Below are 26,389 nucleotides of genomic sequence, written 5' to 3' on the forward strand. Positions count from 1 at the left end.
CACGAAAGCGAGTATCTGTTATACACTTGTGTGTGTGTGTGTGTGTGTGTTAGTGTGCGTGTGTAGCACTTAAATAGAATTGAGTGCGGGAGAGAGTGAGAGAGTGAGAGTGAGGAGTCAGAAGAGAAGAAGAGTAAAGAGAAAGACGAGTGCGTTGTCCTCATTTGGCACTTGGCGCACAAATCCAGTGAAAGACAATAAAAATCGCTGTAGGTGAAGTGTAGTTAGTGGTACCTAACATTGTATAAGTATGTGTGCTTGTGTGTGAGGTTACTTAAAGCTTCATGGGTATTTAAATAAATAAGAAACGAAAGCAACTACGAAAAATGCCCAAAATAAATAAATAAATAAAAGAAAGCGACAACAATTGGGAAAACGAAGGCAGAGAATGGCGAAAGCAATTGTTAGACTCGCCAACGAGGCGTGCAATTGTGAGAGACAGAGGACAGAGGACAGAGGACCGAGGCCAAAGGCGGGGACAACAGGACAATGACAGGTAGTCGTAGCCTGGTCTAATTACCAGCCAAGTTGCCAGATACAAAACGAAAATGAACTGAAAAGCAACGAAAATCAAAGTCAAATACAAGCAAATCAAAAAGGCTAAAAACACAGATGTTGAATGCCCACCAAAAAAAAAGAACGAAAGAAAAAGAAAAAGGCTAAAGAATTGCAATGCGCTGAAGGCGTTTTCTGAAAAGAAAAACAGTTTTCCACATTCATGTTGCCTTTTTATTGATCGCTCTTTGCACTTGTTTAGCAAATTGTGACCCATTCGGGGCCAATAAAGAAAAGAAAAAAAAGAAAACACAGCACAACACACAGAAAATGAGAAACGAGAAGTGAATTGTCAACTCGTGAGTGGCCTCTGGCTGTTTTTTTCTTTTGCTTTTTCCAGTTGCTATGGCATTGACAATAGGCAGCACGATCATGATTACAATAAAACCGTTGTTCATTATGCACTTTGCCTTATTATGCACATACATATGTATTTATATAACTTAATCGCTTTTCCCTTTATGCGCAATTATTTTGACATTGGCATCTTTTTTTTTTATTGCGTCGTCAGTCATGCAATGTTTGAGTGGCATAGTTTGGCAATCGTTTGTGAATACAACTCTGAATAGGATGGCAATTAAGTTGGGAAGCTAATAAAATGCTGCAAATTGGATATGCATATTAGCAACTGTTTGGTAATTCAATTAATTGCAATTGTGGCCAAAATAATTGAGCACTAAAAAGCCGCTTCGTTAGCGGTTCTGGCAAGTTAGTTATTAAAAGGTTGCATTAAATAGTTGGAATATAAATTGTGAACCCTCAAAACTCGCTTAAAGGTCACACTTTACGCAATGAACTAATATTTGACTTACCGGCCACACTTGATTTTTCATGTTACGCAAGATGAAGTATTTAAATTGTACATTTGCACTTAACCGTTAGTTAAGGGCATCTGTACTCGCTTAACAGCCACACTTTGGTTTATGACCACTATCTCACTTAGCGGTCACACTTAATTTTTCGGCATATTTTGCACATATTACACAAGAAGGAGTAATTTTAAATGTGTCTTTGCAGTTCTGGTCATCCGTACTCACTTAACGGCCACACTTGAGTTTATGTGCCACTTTCTCACTAAGCGGACACACTTAATTTTTCGGCATATTTTGCACATATTACACAAGAAGGAGTAATTTTAAATGAGTCTTTGCAGTTCTGGTCATCCGTACTCACTTAACGGCCACACTTTAGTTTATGTGCCACTTTCTCACTAAGCGGACACACTTAATTTTTCGGCATATTTTGCACATATTGCACAAGAAGGAGTATTTTTAAATGTGTCGTTGCAGTTAAGAAAATCTGTACTCGCTTAACGGCCACACTTTAGTTTATGTGCCACTTTCTCACTTAGCGGCCATATTCTATTTATAGTGAAAAATATTGCACATGTTAAGTTAAATTAAATATTTGATTAATATTTGTCTTTGCACTTAATCGCAGCTGTGGCCACTAAGCGCAATGCTGCTTTATTAATAAATCCAACTAAATCTACCCATTGCAATTTATAAAATTGCTTAATATAAATGATATGCAACTAAATAATATATATAAAATATCGTTGTCGCTTCCGTTTCCGTTTCCGGTTCCAGTTCCGGTTCCGTTCGCCATGACCAAGTCTGAGTGGATTTTCGCATTTTGGCATTTTCGCTATTGCCTTCTAATTGCGCTTATTATGCGCTATTTAATCTCAGATGTCATACAACATAATAATATCGCAATCTCAGAGCAATTTCGCTGTTGTTGTCTTGACTTTGCCTTCGCCTCAGTCTCAGTCTTTTGTTGATGCAACTGTTAACTGACAATTGACAATTGCATCACACACACACACACACACACACACACACACACACACACACACACACACTCGCATATATATATTTACAGTTTGTTGTGCAAGACTTCACTTCACTTCCTTCTTTGTGTCAGCGAAATCCTTACGATTCGTGTCCATCGTTCATTCTCGGCGCAATTATCAGTGGTCTCAACGGTTTCGCATTCGCGCACGCAGCATTTTGCTGAAGTTTCTTTATATCGAGGGTTGTGTTAAATCGGTCCAATTAACGATAGTTGCATAGTTGTGCTTTCTTTCTTTGTTGTCTCCGTTGTGAAGTGCATTAAATAAGTTAAAAGTAAAATGTACAGCTAATTAAGGCAGTTAAATGACAACTTCAAGTTGAAAACAGGCAAAAAATACGAGAATAAAATAAAGAAAATATTCTTAAAACGTAATGAAATAATGTGCAAAACTAAAGGCAAGATAATATTCAATAAATTACGAAAAGCTTTTAATTAAGGCATCTAAATAACAAGTTCAAATTGCAAACAAGCAATAAATATGAATATCAAATATACAAATAAAAGAGACCTTGCTAAAATTAAAAAAATATTCCGAAAACACGATAAAATAATGTCAAATTTCAAATCAAAAGATTTCAAGAATTAATTTTCTATAAATTTTTGAATTTAAAAGACATAATCTCAGTTAAAATTTTAAAAAGTGTCATCTTCGAACTTGGAACAAATTTCTCAAATAAAGTTTAAAAGTTCTTATACTTACATATTATTGCGAAAATGCCAAAATTGAACATAAAACAAAAAGTCACAAATCAAGATTCAATTTTCATAAATTTAAATTAACATTTTCTTAACCTCAGCATTATTAAATGAAGATTGTATTTAATAATTTATAATATGTATACCATTTTAATATACCAAAAAAAATACTGAAGTATTTGATATACCATACATACATATATAGATAAAATACCACATTCTAAATATACCTTAGAGCCCAAAATATATCAGAGTGACAGCCAAAGCAAGATCCTTTTGCAATAGGCGTTTCTCCCATATTATACCAAAAAATACTAAAAGCTATTCTATATTTGATATATGTGGATATGGTACTACATTAAAAATATACGAAATTGTCAGAAGCAATTAATTTTTGTTTTTGTTGTAGTAACCGTTTCTAGCCATACAAAAGTATTTCTTAAATAACTTCGATAAAAATACTTATTCCCCGTTTAACTTCTATCACAATGGGAAATCTTTCCCCGCTTAGATCATTGTGTGATATTCCCAGTGGATTCATGAATTCTACCTTAAGATTGCATGTCGCAGATAAGATGATTTCTGTTTCTTTTTTTTGCTTTGTTCCGTTCTAGTTCAATTTCAAGAATTTATTAGACAGCGATAAATATAGTCGAAATGTACATAATAATATATGGTACATACGTGCACATAAATTACGAAGTATTGTTTATTTGCGACAGCACACAAAAGTGTACGCTTTATGGTTTAAATCTGAAAAGTATTGTATTCATTTTTGAAAGAGAACTTCATTTGCTGGGCACACGAAGAGACACATAAATTGCGAATGCTCGTATTTCAGAGGCGGCAATTATAACGCTTAACAGGTTAAGTTATAGAGCCAAAAAGGTAATAAAGAGCTGAACATTCCTAATTAGTCTCATCTGTAATTTCCTTGGCTGTGTGTACGTGTGTGTGTGTGTGTGTGTGTGTGTGTGTGTGTGTGTGTGTGTGTTGCTGCTGTGCGAAATAATATTCACAAGTTTATTACACAAGAGTCGCTTGGCTTTGGTTTAATGTCTGTTTGCCTTCGCACCCTCGACAAAGCTCGAAAAAGCTGTTAACTTAAAGTGCTGCTCGGTAAATTGTGCTGACTTGAATTTCCGCGAAGAATTAAAAGAAACTTAAAAGGAAAATCGCGAGAACGAAGCAAAATTGAATGAACTGGAAAGAACAAATAATGCAAATTCGAGTACCCGAATTTCGTTTTGCGGCACTCTTTGAATTTATTTGTGTATCAGGGTCGGTGGCGGGGTAACGCGATGACTTCTGTCTTTGATACCCTCACCCAAAAAGGTAGTTCAACTTTATGGCAATTTATATTTTGAAGTGCGTAAATATTCACACACAAATTTAAGTGAGATTTTTGTGGTACCGCAAAACACTTTTTTTTTTCTTTCTTGTTTCCATTTAATCACTTGACCTTTTACTTGCTGTGCGCTTTTAATTTATTATTTTTTCTGCGGTTATTTTTTCTGTGGTTTTCCCTCGATTTTCATTTTGGGGACGACAAGCGTAACAAAATGTTTAACTGACAAACACCACAAAAAAAAAGAACAGAAATGAAAAGAAAATCAACAACAACAAGAAAATAAAACAAATCTTGAAATTGACTTATTTTTTGTGAGGTGTTGTTGTTGTTGTGGTTACCTTTTTACAAACTGTCGCCTTTTTGAGTTGTTGCTGACAGCGTGAAAATCAAGATAAATGTGTCGACTCCCGCTTTCCACTTTTCCACTTTCCGTTTTCCTCTTTGCTCGCCTTTTTTTTCGTTGGTTGGGTTCTTCTTCTTCAGCTTCAGCTTCAGATTCGGCTTGGTGGTTAAAAGGACAGTTTATTTAATTTAAGATACAATTTTATTTAAAGATCGAAATCAGCCAACTTTGTGACTGAGAACAGAACACGACAACTGAGTATTTGATTTACCTTTTTGCCCATTTATCTCTCTGCGCAGATTGTTCGGATTAAACGTGTTTTGTAAACAGTATTTTTGTAGCTGCGCCAATTAAATAATTCAAATTCTACAACTTTTATAAGCTGCAAACACGCAAACTTCATAATTTTGTATTTGTGGCATGCGATAAATTACTTGAATAAGTTGATTACATGTTTAACCAGATGTTTTGATTTAATTCACAAGTCCTTCGACACATTCATTTGCTGTTTTCATATAATTAGATAAACGACACGAGGGAATTTCGTGTCGTGTGATATCTGTAAACTTGTTATTTTAATTGAGGTGAAACGAAACTTGATTTCTTTTAACAAATTCAAATTTAAGCTTCTCGTGTGTGAAAATCTAATTGAACCTGTGCTAAATAAAGCTCAACTTTACCACATCCAATTTAAACACACACACACACACAGAGAGCAGAATGAAGTCCAATTAATCGCGCCACTAATCCACACAAAATCGCTGGAAATCTCACGGTCTACTTGGGTCAATAGAAGAGGAGAAAAGTCCGTTTTACCTTTTGGCCAACAGATTGGCAGCGTTTTTTTTTCTCTCCTGATTTTTTTTTCTGGCTTCGACCAACTCTGTGCAACCAGTTGAAACGGCAATTGGCAGAAAATCCAACAGAGCAATCGACAGTCTCTGACAGAGCACTATGTATGGAATAAATTCCCATTTCAGAAGAATTTTAAGTCTTTTGGGGTGAATTGCGATCAAAAGCAGAAGTATCTCAATAAAACAAAGTCAGCTGAACTTTTGGCGTTTTAAAATATATTTCGAAAAGGTAGAAAGCAATGCATCACAAGCATTTGACTTCGTATCTAACTTAAGGTAAATACTATATCTTTTTTATTTCACAATATTAATTGCAACTTTTGTTGGCTATAAACAATAAAGAGCTTTCCCAATTTATTTTCTATAATATCGACTAACATATTTAGAGTTTTTCTAAGTATGGAAATTTATTCTTTTTAAAAATGTAATTCAGCATTTCAACTTTGGCAAAACTCTATAAAATTTAGCGATTAGTACCAGAAACGTAAACGTAACAAACCACAGAGGGGAATTAACAGTTGCTAAAATTTGGCAATTAAAAGCAACAGTCAACATAACAGAGCACAGACTTAAGTTAACAGTTGTTAAAGTCTGAAGCAGATTTCATAACAGAGCTCTGTTAAAGTCTGACTTTTACAGGCAGCTGTTAACACAACAGAGCTAACAGCTGTTAAAGTATGTTTCTAACAGCATTAGTCGCTGCAGTTGATCAGAAGCACACATTCAATCTTTGCGAAGCTCCCCTGCTCGACCACGCCCACAAATCAATTCCGCAAACACCAATTTCTTGGTCCGCCGCCTAGTCAAGCATTTACACTGCATATGGCAGACATAGCTTAAAATTTTTGGCATTGACTTTTTCGTTCAACTGTTCACCTGTTAAGCAACAGTTAAGTAGAAGCACCAAAGCAAGCTCAGAAATCTTTGTGAAGCCCACCAGCCTGACCACGCCCACTTAGCTCATCCGCTGTCACTAATATCTCGGTCCGCCTCCTATTCAAGTTGACACACACAATTTGGTAGACATACATTAAAATTGTTGGCATGTCATTTTCACACTCGATCAGTTGCAATGCCTTCCAAAAAGTGATCAACTGTTGAGTAATAGTTGAGTAGATGTCGAACTGTTGAGTAGCAATTCATTAGAAGCAAACACATTTTAACGTGAATTTCTCGGTTAGGAATTCTTCGTTAAGTTCTCCTGCTTGACCACGCCTACTTTTCACATTCGCTCATACTAATATCTTGGTCCGCCGTCTAGTCAAACACACACACGAAATATGGTTTAGATATACTAAAATTTTTGGCAAGCCTTTTTTTAAAGGAATTGCTTGCGATGCTCTGAACAAGTGTTTAGCAACAGTTGATCAACTACCTCTTAAGCAAACTGGGGGCAATCTCTGTGAAGCTTGCCTGCCTGACCACGCCCACTTATTCCTTCCGTAACACGAATTTCTTGGTCCGACGCCTAGTCAAGCACACAGACAGAATATGAAACACATTCATTCAAATTTTTGGCAGTCACTATATCACACCTTTAAACGAATTTGACTATGAATAGGTTAGTTAACCAACTTGTTGTAATTCTGCACAACTGTTGAGTGAGAGTTGACTAAGCTTGGTTATTTTTGTGAAAATATTCTGTCTGACCACGCCCACTTATCAGGCCCGCCTTCAATAATATCTCAGAATATAAAGCACATTCAATTAAAATTTTAGAATTGACATTGACTATGTTATTTCGTACAGTCCATTACCAGATGATTACCAGCAACTTAGTTATTTAAAAAGATTAGATATCTTTTTTTAAAATAGATATCATATTAGATATCATGCAAACATCTTTGGCTTAGTTTTGTTTCCATTCTATTTGATTGAATGCAGCCGATAGAGTAAAGAATTTCAGCTTGAAGTTGATGTTTTTTAATTGGAAATTGCGAAATCTAATTTCTCGACATCGTAGGAAAGTGGCCATCAATGTGCTTGCGTGACTTCGAGACTAACTGAGTTGTTAAGCTGCTCGCAAATGTGTGTGTGAAGTGTGTGTGAGTGTGTGCGTGTGGAGTGTGTGTGAGTGTGTGAGTGTGGAGTGTGTGGAAATTTTTTGGTCGCTGACTGTGAGAGCTGCTGCTGTGCTTGGCTTGTTAATCGCGGCTTAAAGGCTTAGCGTATAAAACTCAAATTATGCGCAGTTTGTGAGTGTGAGTGCTTAGGTATAAGAGTGTGAGTGTGCGTGTGAGTGTGTGAGAGTGTGCGTGAGTGGTTCCTGTTGCTTAGAGCAATTAAACGATAAGCGTAATCTACGGCGTCAATTTGCCAATTGTCGCTGTCAGAAGTGCGTGAAGGCGTCAGCGCGCCATTTCAATTTGCAGGCAATTCCAATCCAAACACCAGCAGCACTCTACACACACACACACACACACCAGCACACACACATACATACACATTTTCGCTATGCTTATGCTCTCCTCTCCTCTGGCTCCAACCTCCCTTTGGCTTTGTCTCACCCGTTAAGCTCGCTCACAATACGCGTGTGTGTGTGTGTGTGTGTGGCCTTTGCGCATATTTCATGAACTTGAGAACGAGAACAAACACGACACACATACACACACACACACACACACACACATATGGGAGTGTATTCAGCGCAGCAGCAAGCGAGGAAGGGGGGTGAGGGGACACAATGCTGAGTGCGGCCAATTAGCACAAAGGCATTTGACTAAGTACACAAAAGTGTTTCCGTTTAGGCAGCACGTCAAGTGACAATTAGCCAGGCACCAGGGCACCAGCCACCAGTCACCAGTCACCTCACCCGTCACCTCACCCGTCACCCGTCACCCGTCACCCATCACTGGAGCACCGCAGTTTTGGCCCCTGTTTCGGGTTTCTTCTTTTTTTTTATACCCGCTACCCATAGGGTAGAAGGGTATCATAACTTTGTGCCGGCAGGAAATGTATGTAACAGTTAGAAGGAGGCATCTCCGACCCTATAAAGTATATATATTCTTGATCAGCGTCAACAGCCGAGACGATATAGCCATGTCCGTCTGTCCGTCTGTGTGTCTGTCCGTCCGTCCGTATGAACACCTAGATCTCAGATACTATAAGAGATAGAGCTATATTTTTTTTCGACAGCATTTGTTATGTTTGCGCGCAGATCAAGTTTGTTTCAAATTTTTGCCACGCCCACCTCCGCCCCGACAAATCAATAAATTCGAATAACAATCGTAATTTTCAAGTTACAGCTTCAGCTTTCGGTGTGTACAATAATATCTAAAGTAGTTATAATTCCTGAAAATTTGGTTGCGATCATTATTATTATGTCGATATACCAAATATACTATTTGGTATATTTTTTTAGTATACCGCAAAGTATATTTCTTTTATTCAAAATGGGTAGCGGGTATCTCACAGTCGGGTACACTCGACTGTAGCTTTCTTACTTGTTTTTTTTTTTTTGTTGAAGAAGAAAAGAGAAAAGCCTCGAGACCGCCTTTCTCTGTGTCTTTCACATACTAACCTCTGTCTCTCTCTCTCTATCTCTTTATCTCTGTCTATTTGCAGCGTTTTATCGCGTAAACTCAAGCCGCATCTGGTCGCCGATACCGTTAAGCAGTATATAAGTCGGGCGCAACGAACAACCAAAAAAGGTTCTCAAGATCAACAAAATAACATGGAGTTTTTACGTGGCGTCTATGCGTTTATGCAAGTGAGTAGATCATCGGTGAGTGTCAACTGTTTCCATTTTAACAATTGTACTAATCCATATCAACTTGCTCTACTTTTTTGATTCCGGCAAACAAATTTGCTTCTGTTTGTGTTTTTAAAACCAAAACCACAAAATATATACCATACATATGTTTGATTCGAACCCAAATTGCGATTCGAAAAAAAACTACTGCAAAACCATCTCCAAAAAAACGAAAAAATATACAAAATAATCAAATGATTAAAATACCAAAAAAAATACTAAATATATAAAAAAAAAACAAACAAATTAAAATGTAACTACTATCTGCTACTATCTTACTTATTACTACTTCTACTACTACTACTACCTTTTTATGTAAAACGTACTGCAAACAAAAAAAAAAAAAAAAAAACCAAATACGAAAATACCGAAAAAACCTAAAAATACCAAATACTAAAAAAAATACCGAAAATATCAAAATGTATTCTTAACATCAATGTATATATTCAATTACACCACATGACAACTTTATGTCTCTTACTATCTTATGTAATATATAAACAAAAACCAAAAAACAAAAACAAACAAACAAATTAAAACCATATCAACATAATCTTGCTCTGAGATAATACTGATAAAACGACGAGATGAGAAATAATGCAATAAATCAATAATTGTGCTGCTCAAGCGGGTTGAAAACAGGGTCAAGAATACCATAAACATAAACATAAACAAAAAGAAAAAGAAGAAAGCCAATTCTCAAAATAATAACATCAATATCATTATTATCATTATTTTTGATTAAGGAACTTTCTCAACTTTTATTATTATTTTGGTCGATCTGTTAGGAGAATAATGTATCAGAGTTATAAAACAGATTGAAGGAAGGAAACTGCTCAGCTGCAATTGCATGTCTTTCGAATACATATAGAGATCCTCAATCAATGAAAGAATGAATAATCATTCATAACTTAGCCTGATGTGTGATTCCAACTAGCGAGCGAGTGAGCGTGCGACTTTAAGCAACCAAAAAACGAAACAAAAATAAAAAACAAATCACTTTCATAAACAAAATAGAATCAAATAACATAAACAAAAATAAAAGTAATTCAACAAATTGGTCATCATATTTATCATGTCTAGTATTATTCATATAAAACATCGTTGCTCTGATAACAATAACTAATTAACAATAACAACAAGAAGGAGAGAATAGCATACGTATTCTTTTATGCACTCATCATAATAGGATTTAAATAAATGACAGTGAAAACGACAAACAACAAAAATGCAAGAACAACAACAACAATAACAAAAGACAGACAAACAAGAAGAAAGAATGAAACGAGATGAATGAAAGAAATGACCGTCAACGCGAAACTAAGAATCGCGTTGAGCAACAACAACACAGCAAGAAAACAAGAACAAAATATATACTATAAAAAAAAGAAAGAAAAAACTACAACAATTGCATAAGCGTAATGGCTGAAATGAGCAAGCATCTTCATAGAACGACCACTTGCCCATTGCCCATTGCCCATTGTCCATTTACCCATTTACCCATTACCCCATTTGCCCATAGTCCATAGTCCATTGTCCATTGCCCATTGTCCATCTAATAACCATTGTCCATCTGCCATCCCATTCAAATTCAGATTCAGATTTCAGGCTCTCTCTCTCTCTCTCTCTCAGTGTCTCTCTTGCTCTCTCTTGTCTCTCTCTCTCTCTCTCTCTGTTTGCAGAGATATTTTGTTTCTTTTGTTGAATATACATAATAATAATAAAAAAAAAAAAACACACACACAAGCTGTCTCGCTCTCCTTCTCTCTCTGTCTCTCTCTCTCTCTTTCCGTCTGTTTCTATATATTACTATATCTTGTGTCTATACAATTTAAATACACATCTTTATTAATAAATGTTTGTTACTTCCCAATTTGTGTTGTACCTATCTCTATCTCTCTCTCTCTCTCTCTCTATCTCTCTCTTTGTAATTGGCTGTAAATCTGTTATGTTTAGCTCAATCTAACTATTTCTATACGTTTTTTTTTTATTTGTTTTGTTGTGTTTTATGTGTGAAATTGGCAAAAGTTTTGTAGCCTGTAAATTAGTCATTGTCTTTCTCTGTATTTGTGTGTATGTGTCTGTATGTGTGTGTGTGTGCGTATGTTGTTTTTTGATTTTCAAACACACACATACTTACTTCTCCTTATATACATACATAATATACTATCTATTATTGGTCAAAAGTATATGTTAAATATTACGTATACGCCCCGGAGCATCAAATGGTCCCCCAAATGTTTTCCCCCCACCTAAAACGCAACGAATTAAAATCAATCAACTACTTTGTATTGTGTATTTCTCAATCAAACAAAACCGAAACCGAAACTGAAACCAAAACCAAAACCAACACACAAAAATGATCGTGAAGGTCGACTACAGTAAAGACAGCGGCGGTTACGAAGCGACCCTTAGCGAGCTGGTAAGCGATGCGAATGCGACGAATGCGACGCAGGCGACGACCGTGAGAGAAGCTGACACAACAGCAACGACAACAACAACAACAACAACAACAACAACAATAGCGATAACAGAGCGACGCACAAATCTGCTGAGTGAAATAGCTGAACTAGAAGTCGAAGTCGAAGTCGAAGACGATCAAGAAGAAGAGTCTGCCTCAAGTCCAGGCCTGGCTCCAACGCCTGCCCAAAACAAACAGAGCCAAAGAGCAGCAGCCAAAAAGCAGCCAGCCAATAAGTCGACAACAGACAGTTGAGAGTGAAGCATACAAATTGAACAATGAATGAATGAAAGAACGAAACGAAACGAAACGAAACGAATCGATCGATGATGATGCTGATCCTCTACTGATCACGATAGAAATGTATATCAATAATCTGAAATAATGCTAACCATGTGATAACTCGTATGTATGTATATGTATGTGTATATAGGCCATATACTTATGTAAAACAATTCAAATTATCATACTCAAAACTGAACTGCGATCAAGCAAACACGTGACGTGATCGCGACGCGAATCGAATCGAATCGCATCGAATCGAAAACGAAGCGAAACGAAAAAACTGAAACTGAAACTGATATAAAGAAACACATACACAGGGCAATTAACCCAGTGGCCTTAGCTTGTGCGACTGAATCAAAAATCGAAATCAAAAATCGATAGACGATAACAAACGAAACTGATAACTGATAAGCGATTGCTGTTAATCGACACTCAAATCAAATCAAATCAAATCATACCAATAATCGATCATCGATAATCAAATGCAAATGCAAATGCAAAATCATCAACGTGTAATCAAAACAGAAATTATCTAATAACAACCAACCATCAGATCAGCTGCATAAAACTCCACAACAGTTCAGAAACAGTTCTACTTACAAACAAACACACACACAATCGAAACTCGAAAATCGAAAATCGAAACTCGAATCTTGAAACTCTCAGACTCTCAGATCTGTTCTGTTCTGTTCTGTTCTGTTCGCGTGCGTGCGTCGTGCGTGTGTGTGCGTGCCACGCCCACCACCGACCACCGCGTGCACTCAGAGGGTTGGTTGGTGCCCGCGGTGCCATCCCCCCAAACGCAAAGTGATAGAAAATGGTAATTACAAACAAAACAATTTTAGTCATTAAAACTATCCTCCAAAAAAAAAAACTGATTACAATCAAAAAAAAAAAAAAAAAAAAAAAGTCCTTAAACTCTACCCAGCTATCCAAAGTTCATCTCTCTCTCTATCTATCTCTCTCTATCAATCTATTTCTCTATCTCTCTCTCTCTCTCTTTATCTATCTAACTATTTATATCACTGTACCAAATGCGTTTCTTTTCATAATATTTGCATATATATTGTAGTTCAGATATTTATTAGCTGCAAATTTCCGTTTCAAGAATTTTCCTTTTAATTCCGATTATGATTTATCGTTTTAGCGATACCGATTATAGCTGGCAGTGTAACACTTTGGTTACCATTATTAATTTTAATCTGTTTTTTTTCAATTAGATTATTTTTAGTTTGATTTCGCTTTGTCGCTTCTCTCTCATTTAGTTAATGGCGTTTTGAGTCGGATAACATGAGATCAAACGCGAGATCACAGACGCGAAAACGAAAAAACAGGGGATGCAAATTGTTTTGCGTAATTGAAGCGTAATCGATAATCGATATTTTATCAAAAGCAACCGTTCACGTGAGAATTGAACAGACAACTCAGATTGCTCGCCTGCTACCAAGAATATGCTGTCGCCGCCAACGAGAACTCTCAATTAAAATCAAATTAACTTCAAATATAACAAAGAAAAAAATGCAACACAAGCGAGTCAAAAGCAACTATAACAAATAATGCAAAAAACTATATATAAATCAATTAAATGAAAACATAATCAAATTTAATACAATTCAAAAGAAAAAGAAGAAGAAAAAAAAACAGACGTATAAATGTGAGAACAACCCAGCCAATTGTTGAATTGAAGAACCTCCACCAAACTGCTTCTCTATTTCTATCTCTCTGTCTTTGTCTCTGCCTATCTCTAAAAACGATCAAGCAAACTGTATATATATACATATATCCTTTATATATATATGCATATATACCATATACACCAATACACACACACACACTCATGTTTCTCATGTACTCTCTCTCTCTCTCTCTATCTATCTCTCTGATGAGACACTTTGTAAAAGTATAGTAAAGTGTTGCGAGTGCCTCTGAATCAACGATCAACAACTTGAATATACCATATATAAATCGAATACAAAACGAACTGGCCAAAAGCAAAAAAAAAAAAAACAAAAATAAAAGAAAAAGAAAAAAACAAATATCAGCTAAGTTTCTTTTCATTTAATTTCAATTATACATATATAATTTTCCACATATATCAATAACGATGACTATTTATGCGTATCAACTAAGCGAAACAACAATATAATCAAATCGCATCACAAACAAATCTGCTGCTAACTAAATAAATAGGTACAGCTAAAAGGTTTAACACTAACTAACTACTACTACTACTACTACTATTACTACTACTACTACAACTACTTTTATTAACCAACCAATAACCAGCCGATCCATTAATCCAAATCCAAACATCGATTCACAAAACAAAAACGTAGCCCCTCAAATAGCTCTATTGCCGCGTATATGTTGTTGTGTGTAAACTCTCGTAATTTGTCAAAAGCAAAAAAAGAAAAGCGAAAAAAAACATATGATATCTATAAAAATTATATAAAAAAAAAAATCATAAAAAAAGAACACCAAAAATCATGCAAGAACCAAATGAGAACACACAAGAAAGCAACTTGAAATTAAGCAAAAGCCCATCAGGGAACAAAGCCCACCTCTCTCTCTCTCTCACTTTCTCTGCCTTTCTCTTTCTCTAACTGTCGCTCTTTTTAAAAAGGAAAAAAAAAGAAATTTGTAAATTAAAAACTAAGACTATTATTTGTATTTGAATTGAGCCCATGATTAAGTTAATCTTGCTTTGCGTTTCAGTTTTAATTTCAAGACACTGAAACACCCTCAAAAAAAAAAGAACAACAAAAATAGAAAAACAAATAATAATAATCGAGTTAAATCCCCCAAAGCTCCCCTCCACTCCACTAGCGCACACCTTGCAGTTCTTTTGAGAAGCATCGATCAAAAATAAACTAAATCTACAGAACAAATGTTAAAAAGTATGAAAGATAACTAAATCGCGATGCTATTTTTGTTAATGCAATATCGTTTAGCAGATTTGAATGCAATTCACAATTTCCTCTTTGCGTATTAACTTGACAATAATTCTGATTGAGTTTTGATATCAATTTCCTAATTTTTCTTTCCTTTTTGCGTTTCGTTGTCCTCTCTCTCTCTCTCTCTCGTAGTAAAGAGCAAATTGCACGTGTCAAGACTCAGCGTATATAATAACTATCGTATATCTAACTATCGTATTCGTAATCGTAATCGTAATCGTAATCGTAATGTATTCGTATTCGTAATTGTAATAATCAACTACTGAAGCCTCTTGTACTTAATCCGTATATAGATACAATACTAATTATATCATTTTTGAGTTGATTTATTTGTTGATTTTGTCGGCGCTTCGAGTAGCGTTTCAATGTACACGGCAGATGAGTAAGCGTATCGTATCTTGTATGTAATTGTAACAGTAATCGTAACCGATCAATCGAACCACAAGGCAACGTACTATATGTATATGAACAAGATATATAAAACTCTCTATCTATCTCTCTCTTTCTCTCGCTCTCTGTCCACTATACTAACCCAAGTCCAAAACTCTTTTATCAAGCAATTAAGCAAATTAAATATACAATATATATGTATTTATATATATATATATATATATATTCTACTGACACATACATCTCCACATACATACCAAAACATACATACAAAAGTATACGAAAAGAGAATCGAATTGAATTGATATTACGCATACGACGCGCATTACGCATACGCAGCGTGGTGCAGCCAATCGAATCGAGTCGAATGAAAGCATGCTGTATTCAGATCGCTGCGCATGCTTTAACTAACTATTTGTATATGCTCTCCTCCTCTTCACAATTTTCCCAGACTGCGGTATGTACAATGTATTATCCTTATGTATGTATGTACGTATGTGTGTGTGTGTGTGGATGTGAATGCGTTTGTGTTTGTGTTTGTGGCGATGTATGTGTATGCGTATGCGTATTAACATTAACTCGTATTTATCGAATATGCAATATTCAATACTATTCAAATACCCAACTATAATCTAACTAATCAACTAATATGTATCTGTATCTGTAACCGTAACTGTAACTGTAACTGATTTTGTGCATTGTAAACTAATTTTGATTTTGTTTTTTGTTTGTCATATTTAATGTATACTCGTAATTTAACATGCATAAATCGTTTATGTTCTCCATTATTTTGTATTGTTTTTCTCGTTTCGTTTCGTTTCGTTTTCATTTTCAATGCTATATGCGCAACGTAAGCGATGATTACTATCGATAGCTATCGATGCGATGATTGTGCGTGCGTACACACACACACTACCATATCTATATATATATATATATATATATATATATGTATATATATATGAATATATCGTATATACTACACACGTTATAACTACTCGTACTTGTACTCGTAACTCTAAACACAAGCCTAACTAAATCTATCTATATATGTATATATATATATATATATATATGCTGTATTATTATGTATGCATATATCCATGTGTATGTTGTCTGATTTTTATATATATATATATATACATACCATATGCATATACATATATCTATATCTAAATGATATCAATATAACAATAACAATAATTATTACTCATAATACCAAAAAGTAGTTGTCGTTGTTGATGTTGTTGAAAATGTGCAATTTTTAATTATTCGAAAGCAAAAACCAAAAAACCAAAACAAAAAAATTATATATAAATATGTAATGAATTTTTATCAAAAGAAATGCCAAACTGAAGCTGAAGCGAACAAAAAAAAAAAAAAAAAAAAAAGCTATAACAATTATCATAATTAAGCATAAATCAATATAAACAGTTGAAAACTGTATTCTTTTTGTATGCCGCCGCCCAAAAATGCAGCTGATATTTTTGCAATGAAAAAAGCTTTGTTTTTGAATACCAACCAACCAGAAACATAACAAAAAAAAAAAAGAAAAATCTTACAAGAACCGAACGACACCTGAAACCAAACACCATCACAATCAATCAAGCGAACCAACCACAAACCCAAAATGATCCTCAGCCCCCGCCACCAGATTAAAAAGAAAAGAAAAGAAAAGAAAAGAAAAGAAAAGAAGACAAAAACTATATATTTCCCTCTGTATTTCTCTCTCACACTCTCTATCTTCTATCTCTCCCTCTTTCTCTCTCTGTATTTCTCTTCTCTTCACTCACTCAAATGCTAATTTCAATGTTTTTCTGTGTGTGTATGTGCGATTGTGTGGGTGCGTGAGCGTGTGTCTGATTTAACAAATTATTTGTATTAAATTTGGTTAACTAAACAAACAAAAAAAAAAAAAAAAAAAACAAGAAAAGAAAACATATAATATATACATAAAAAACTGAATTATAAAAGCAAACGGACAGGCAGCATATATGTTGGCAATCGAGCAATTTATACCCCCAAAATCCTCATAGTGTTGTAGAATCAGCAGCTGACCAAAACAAGAAAAAAAAAAAACATAAGAAAAACCAAATAAAAAAAAGGAAAAAAAAGCAAATATACTCAAAATCAGAGAAAAGAATCTAAATGAAAGTGTATATCTGAGCCTTAACTCAGACCTCTTTCTATAAATGTATATTTTTTGATATATTTTTTATTTTGAAATTTCGATAACTTCAAAAAAAAAAGGAAAACAGAGAAAACAAAGTGTCTAACGAAATTTTTACAGTACGACAAACCCAGAAATGCAAATTAATTAAAAATACACACAATATACCTACACAAAATACTAAATACCTACATCAAATACTACAAATATACCAATACCTACATAAAATACTACCAATATGCACAAAATACCTACACAAAATACCAAAAAATGTCACATACCAAATAAAAATACCAAATATACTAAATACAAAATACCAAAATACCATTACCAATTCCAAGATACCAAATATACAAACACACCGACACTTACCAATATTGTATACTACAAAATATACTATATAACATATAATCTAATGCCTTCTATATACTTAATAAATAACCAACTAACTAACTATTTGCTAATCACAATATATTAACACATCATACTGGGCAATCTTTAAACTTTGATAACACCAACACATACACGCACACGCACACACACACACACGTATACACACGTATTTCTAGTAACTATGTACTCATATTGTATTATATACATAGACTTGTATTTATGTATCTTGCCCTAATCTTTTAATATACTACACATAAAGAGCTGCTCTATTTGCTCGATATACTCGTAATAAATACTTATGTAATTGTATTCGGATCGTACTACAATTGTATTTCTACTGCGTGTTTTTTTTTTTGTCATTTCTTTTCTTTTCCTTTTTGATAATCCATTTTGGTTTCCATTTTTGTCGATTTCTAATGTCGAATGTCTGCAGCTGGGGCAATTTGCATAATCCGCTGCAAAATGGAATTGCCAAATGCTTTTTGTTGTATGCCTTTTTGTGCGCAAGGACCTGATTCCCCCCGCCCGCCCCTCACACCACAGAAAGAAGCATGCAATGCTATCGTGTTTTTGTGCCGCTTGTACTTCAACTCTCTAAAACTCCAACTCCAACTCCAACTCGAACTCGAATTCACAATCACAATCACAAGTCACACACATTCACGCATTCATACTCATACTTCGATGACACTCTTGTATTTGTGTAGCAAGTAAGCAAATTGTCTCGGTACACACACACACGCACACACAGAGACAATTAAAGCACATAGTATTATTGCTCTATTCGAATATGTAAAATGTAAATACAATACACACACACATACACTAAAACACTCTGCACGAAATTACTTGCATATGTATCACGTAAATCTTTGTCGAGCTTCATCTCCTCATAAATTGTATTTCCCTTAACGAGAGTATTCTACATTAATATAAATAGATTTGATTTTCGTTTCGATGCCCTTTAATTTTTGCTTTATTTTACTTTGTTTTCAATTTCAATTTCGATTTTCTTTTTTTCTTTGGTTGTGCACTTTGGAGACGTATGTAACGTTTAATTATCGCATGAGTTGTGTGTAAGAGAATCTCGTATAAATCAGAGGACGTTGCATACTTTTGGGGGATGCCAACCAAATGAGAAATGTAATATTTAAATAACGAAACATTTGCTGTGTATTTTGGATTCGATTTTGTTGTTGGCTACAGTCTCTTAACACCTAAACTGAACTGATGTCGATGACAGAAAAACCAAAAAACTTTGCACACTGCTACCAGATATTGTAATGCTGTCGAAATATGAAAATACTACAACAACACGAAAATACACAAATATGCTTTTGTCCCTCAAACAGGGGTCAAAGGGCGAGTTCCTCATGTAAAATAGTCTCAGCAAAACTTCGTATAAATGTCACAAACACTAGTTAACGTTAAACTAGCGACACACACACACACACACACACACAGACACACTCGATTTACCATAGATATATTATGGTATATATAATATACATATGATATTTGTAAATGGTTTGCATAAAAATACAAAAGCAAGTGCTTGCGCCCTAATACTACTACTACTGCTCATCCAAGTATGTTGCTCGATAATCTCTGTCTCTATATTATATTTACTACACACACACACACACACTAACAAACACAACCACACACAACCACACAGATACACACACACACTTAACCCCAAAAACAGTTACACAAACATGCACTTGGACACAAAAAAGAAAAAAGAAAATAGATGATTATTAGTTCGTGTTCGAAATGATTTAAGTTTTGTTTCTTATTTCATTTCCTTCCGAATTGTATAATTTTGATTTGAGTTTGAGTTTTATATATTTTCCTTCTGAGTTTTGTAGATTTGCGCAGTCAATGACCTGTAGCGCTTTGTGTTTATTGACACACAAAACACACAGAGACACACACATTCACAAACGCAGAGAACAATCGCCGCTATTTGGCCACTTGGCACTTTGCAATTGCTTTGCTACTTGGCGCTCGTCTTGCTACAATTTATTATTGAATTGCTGCAAGAGTTCTTAGACGCATCCTAATGAGGCGTAAGTGGCAAGCACCAGTAACAGTAACAGTATCAGCATCAGTATCAGCATCAGCACCAGCACCCATAATAATAACAACAACTCTGACTACTGTGGCAGCAACATCATGTATGAGACGCTTAAGGCACTCGCAGGACACTTGAACTCAGGCAGCTAAGCCAGCGAGCCGTATTGTAACAAAGCTTATTTTTATTGCCCACATATATTGGCAATGTTGTTCTAATAGCAGAAACGAGCACCAAGCTCACACTCTCTCTGGCTGTAAGCAATAAGCAGTAAGTAAAGGCAGGCGGCAGTGACTGTAGATGTAGCTTTGTTTCCTAGTTTCGCTGTCGGATGGCGGGCATAAAATTCATTGTTATGGTTACTGGGCATAAGTCAGTCAGTCGCAACGGCCATTGCAGTCTCACTCTCAGTCTCATTCTCAGTCGCAGTCTCAGTCGGGAAAAGCCATTTTGTTAATCAACCCGTAAACGTAAGTCAGTCAGTCAGTCAGTGAGTCAGTTAGGCAGTCAGCCATTTGATGCCCATATGATGCTTACACACACTCGCATAATAATGGGTGTGGGCATGGGAATAGATAGCAGATAGCTTTAGGAAAATTCGGACCTGGGGACTTGAATACAATTCAGTTCAGTTCAGTTCAGTTCAGTTGGGTTTGCCTTTTATGCATTGCTTTGCTTTTGCCCGCATCATTTGCTTTTGTTACGTAGCCAAACTTACAATATACAATTTGTTTTTCTTAGTTTCAGTTTTGTTATGCTTTCGATTGTCGGCAGAGATCATTCTTCTATTTCTCTCATACAAAAAAAACAAGAATAACAACAACCAGAAATCAAGGGAAATCAAAACGCTTAACGCAACATCATTTATCGTTTGTGCTATATATTTTTACTTAATATTAAATATTTCTCAATTTAAAATCTAAAACCCATCCTTAATCCTCAGGAAATCAAATTGAAAATGAACAACAAATTACAATGCAAAATCATAAATCAAAAAAAGAAAAAAGAAAAAAGAAAGGAAAATATAATACAAGCAACTGCAGCAGACAATTTAAAGCAACAAATACACCAAGCTACAAAAATGATAATACTCTACTTATAATTAGAATAACACACTGAAAGCCGCACACAGCTAAACTCTTAGTTCACTCAATGCAATTACTTTTACACTCACTCGGTGCGTACTCGGACACTCACATCCCGCTTCCCAATTTCCAGTTGATGCTTCACTTTATATTCTGCTTTGAAATTCGCTTCAGATTCCCATAATCCCTTCCCTTCCTGCTCCCACTCTCTCTCTCTCTCTCTCTCTCTCTCTCTCTCTCTATCTCTGAAACTGTCTCTTGTTCTCTCTATCTGTCTCTATCTGTATCAATCTGTGTCTTAAAATGCGTCAACTCACATTTTCACTTACTAAACATGACACTCGTTAAGTGCGCTCACTCGTTAGCTAATCATGGTCACTTACTTACTCTCTCTCTCTCTCTCTCACTCACTCACAACTCACTCGCCACTCGCCACTCGTTACTCGTTACTCCATACTCTCTATCTCTTTATATATATAAATATTATATATAACTCTCTCTGTATCTATCTCTCTCACTGTGGAATGGCCAAGTAATACACGCTCTCGACGATAAAAAAGAAAATTAAAATAAAAAAAATAAAGAAAACCAAATACAAAAACCAAGAAAGAATAAACACTCTCTCGTATTTAGCAAAAAAAAAAAAAAAAAAAAAAGAAAACGGATGCGACGCTCACAACGTACTCGTTTAGTCCATAACAAGAACAAGAACAAGAACAACAACAACTAATTCTCTTTTTATACTCGTATCTATATATTTATATATGTGTCACGTCACTCACTCCGAACACTTTTTACTTACTATATAACAAACAAACAAAACAAAACAAAACAACAAACAAAACGAAACAACAAAATCAAAAATGAAAAAAACAAAAACAGTAATAAACAGAAAGGTAAACGCAAATTAAACCGAATCACAACTAAATCTATATATATATATATATATATATATATACTCTACAATATACAATTACTATTTTGATAAACAATTGATTAAACTAAACGACAAATTTGATATAAACTTACTCTATCTATCTATCTCTCTCAATCACTCACTCAACCACTCAATCACCAACTGTCACAGTTACTTTATCTTTATCTATATCACGCAGTCACTCAATCACGCAAATCACTGACTCTCACCCAAGCTAAGCCAAAGCCAAAAAAAAAAACCAAAAACCAAAGCCAAAACCAATAAAAAAAAAAAACCAAAAGTCAAAACTAAAACTAATCCAAAATACCAAAAACAAAAAGCAAGAAGAGACCAAATACCAACAAAAAATATATATACCAAAATACTGTTAATTGACCAAGCCCAATAAAGCAATTATAAATTATATAAACGATAAATTTACGCCTCTCTTTGTATTCTTATATTTATGTATATGTATTTAACATTCGTTTATTTCCTAAAACACCAAATACATATGATAAATAAAAAACAAATAATATTCCCCATACAAAATGCTAAAATAACAAAAAGCCAAACAAGCCAAATCACACATACTAAAATACCGTTTCGATAGCGATAACCGATATCGATAACGTTATTGATACCTCTACAAGGCTACACAAGAAACAAGTTAGATGAATCATTTGCAGTTTGTTTCCATTCTCAATTGATTCGTGATCCAATTAGAAATAAATCAAGAATGGGGAATATCCAAAAATACAGTATTGTAACCAAAACAATGAAACACTAAGCTTGAGAAAATATTATAAAATGCTTATATACAATATTTATGTTATTCGAATGCTCGCCGATGTGACGAGCTATTATCGTATTTATATATTATACTAATTATAGTATATAGTGCGAGCTATGCAGCTCGATGCGTTTGGCAAGAGATTGAAGTTGTAAAGGAATTCCATATTTTATTTTATTTTTGGAGATATGAACATTGCCGCAATAACGCATCGATCTGCAGGTGAATTTAAGTAAATAATTTGTAGCATATCCTATTTAAAACATAAGCTAAGTCCCCGCAAACTGAGGAAAAGACAATATATATATACCATATATATATTTCTCTTTATACCCCAAAAATTTCTCTAACTAATATATATGTATGTATATGTATGTCTATATATGTATGTCTCACTTTAACTTGTATTGATTTGAATTTTTAGAATCCAACGTTCTGAAATTTTGAACACCTTACTTAAAATCTGTTCGTACATATTTTTATCCATTCAATTCAAGTTCATCTAGTTGTTCACACACCATCTACTATTATCAACTATCTAAGTATATAATATTCTTTTCATTTGTTTCTTTTGTTGGAATATGTTAATTTTTTTTGTGTGTTCAACACGTTCTCACGTTCATATTCAATCACTCTCACTATATCTCTCTCTCTCTCTCTCTATTTCTAACTATCTCTCTAACTCTCTGTCTCTCGTTATCGCTCTCTAAATATATATATATATATATATATCAAATATATCTATATCTCAGTAATTTCAATCTCTCGCAATTTTCTCACAAATAACATGCACAGCTTTCACAGCTGTTGCACACATTTTTATTGCTCACTGTGTCACAATCACAACTACCACCACAAAAAAAAAAACACCCCCGCAGTACTCTCTCACAACGCTCACAAGCCAACTCAACTCTCACAACAAATCACGTTCATATGTTTCACGATCACAGATCACCGATCACCGATCACAATCACGATCGAGAATCTTCTTCGTTCACTCTGATCACCGTTCACCGTTCACCGGGCTAGACTTTGATCACTTTTGAAAAGCAACTTGAATACAAAAAAAACTACAAAATAATAATTCACCACTGCTCAGCTCACAATTCACCTCAGCTACAAATTAGCCTCAAGCCTCAAATTTGTTTTGTGACACTTTTGACGACCACATTTCACTTATTCACGCAACAAGCAAAACAACATCTTAAACTAAAACTAATACAAAAATCCAAAAAAAAAAAAAAGAAACTCACCCCAAAAATATAAAAAAAGCAAACTAAACTAAATAAACAAAATACCAAATCCAAACCAAAAACCACAAAAAAAAAGAAAGAAAACCATCATGACAAATTTGTGCATTCAATAATGAGAAAATTGATAAGTTATTATCGAAATTTCATGGGTGTGATTAGACTGTTTCACGAGATGATTTATTCATTTATTCGTTCGTTATTCGATATTCTATTTTGAAACGTTTGTCATACTAGTCAGCCAAAAAAAAACAAGTCACATTATTAAAGTGAATACATTTTATAAAATATCGATTAAGTGGTCATCGTTACGAACAAATTCGAATTCGAATTCAAGCTCAAACTCAAACTCAAACTCAAACTCGAAATTCCATTTCCAAATACTCGAACGTATTTTGAAAGCCCCAATTGGTAGTCAGTCCATTAAGAAGGCGACCGAACTGAAATGATATCTATTGTAATATTGGCTTCAGTCAACTTTCAATCCCAAAAAATCCTTTCAGTGGCCGCCAATCATTCTCAGTCAGTATTGAAATTTGCATTCCCAGCAGTTTTATTCAATTGCTAGCGAACATACTCGAAATTCGTTTCACACTTCACACCAAAATTTTACGTATCGTTCTTGATTTCCAATTTTTTTCGTTCACGATTTATTGTTATTGTTTTTCCTTTTTGTTTTGTAATGGCAAGAATGTGCCAGGCCCAATCAAATCAAATTTCTGTGACACCTTACTATACTTAAAAGATAATTTCAAATTAGATATTAATTCGAAAACTCCGAATTGCAAATTGTATTTATTTCGTATCAATTGTTTCAATTTCTCTAACACACGAATGCTCCCAAATTGAACAGTCTGTTAAATACAAAAAAAAAAAAAAATAATACAATAAAACAAATTTAATCTATTTAAGCATTTAATTTGGCAAAAGACTGTTCAGAGTGGGTGTTGTTCTATTCTGTGTGCGTCAGCTCAGATCAGAAAAGTAAAATACCTTTTACGAATACATAATTACTATATGAAAACTATACGTATAGCGAAAGTTTTTCTCTATTTGTTAATTTGTAAGTCAGTTAATTTTAATTGTAAGGCAAATCGTTAAAAACATATCCAATTGTTGATGAACAAAAAGAAAACAGAAAACGAAAGAAAATGAAAGTAAACCTGCCATATAAGTAAATGTACATACTTATAATACTTATATAAAGCACACACAAAAAAAAAAAGAAGAAACTTACTAATTATGAAGACAGACATACTTAGCAAATTTGTATTACAGTTTTGCATTGAAACTCTTTTCTATTTATACCCCCCAATTCAAAAATTCCCCCTCTGCCAATTCGCTTAATAATAATGTTTTCTCTCTTCGCTCCACCAAACAAACAACAACAACAACAACACACAATACAACAACTATCGATGATCGATAACGATAAATCTATAGGTGTCTCATGTCAAAATCGATTCACCTGTTTTTCGCCTGCACACAAACGCAACGGTTATTTTACTGATCACATTCTCGATTGCCGTGACAACGCGGCAGTACGTAGGAAATCCCATAGACTGTGTACACACAAGGTAATTCAACTATATACATATATCTGGCTTTATTTATCATACATCAATTTCACAGAGACATTCCCGAAGATGTTCTCAACACATATTGTTGGATACACTCAACGTATACAGTTGTGGATGCGTTCATGAAAAAGCAAGGTTCAGAGGTGCCTTTTCCTGGAATACATAATTCACAGGGGCGTGGCCCTCTAACAATAAAGCACACAAAATATTATCAATGGGTAGCATTTACACTATTTTTTCAGGTAAGTCTAACTAAACTAACTACTTTTCGGTAAATTTACAATTTGTATGCTAAGCTTTCGAAAGTTGCCTTAGTTGAGTTATTCACCGTGGTTTCTGACGTAGCTAACAAAAGCGAAGAAAGCACTAAAGCTCACCGAAAGCGCTAGAGAGTGTTGCAACCATGTGAAAGCTTTTTCGTTTTTCGTGCCAATGTTATCCTTATCAAAACTTTTCCTTTAATTTGAATTCATATAAGTCCACTTTAAGCCAGAAACCAACTAAACTTTTCAGTTTCTTTGGGAATTTGTGTCCTTAGCAAAGCTTTAAATTGCTTCCAGCATATTTCTGGCAAGCTTACACAGCTTATTACGAAAGCTGCAAGCACTTCAATTGTATTAGATGTCTA

The 26,389-nt window shown here is 34.5% G+C and overlaps 1 protein-coding gene across 8 annotated transcripts in view; it reads left to right on the forward strand.

Moving 5' to 3' along the window:
- LOC132797212 (innexin shaking-B) overlaps positions 1 to 26,389 on the forward strand; it is a 215,153-nt gene that overhangs the window by 157,878 nt on the left and 30,886 nt on the right. For 7 of the 8 annotated variants that reach the window (XM_060808785.1, XM_060808784.1, XM_060808787.1 and 4 more), the window contains 3 exons: positions 9,221 to 9,380; positions 25,625 to 25,758; positions 25,814 to 26,003. In XM_060808785.1, coding sequence (XP_060664768.1) covers positions 9,330 to 9,380; positions 25,625 to 25,758; positions 25,814 to 26,003 — 375 coding nt within the window. In that variant the 5' untranslated portion in view covers positions 9,221 to 9,329. Of the gene's footprint in view, positions 1 to 9,220; positions 9,381 to 11,778; positions 12,974 to 25,624; positions 25,759 to 25,813; positions 26,004 to 26,389 lie in introns of all 8 variants that reach the window. The other variant, XM_060808792.1, reaches the window with a different exon arrangement.

The sequence above is a fragment of the Drosophila nasuta genome, chromosome X (genome assembly GCF_023558535.2).
Source record: "Drosophila nasuta strain 15112-1781.00 chromosome X, ASM2355853v1, whole genome shotgun sequence".
In the NCBI taxonomy this organism is placed as follows: domain Eukaryota; kingdom Metazoa; phylum Arthropoda; class Insecta; order Diptera; family Drosophilidae; genus Drosophila; species Drosophila nasuta.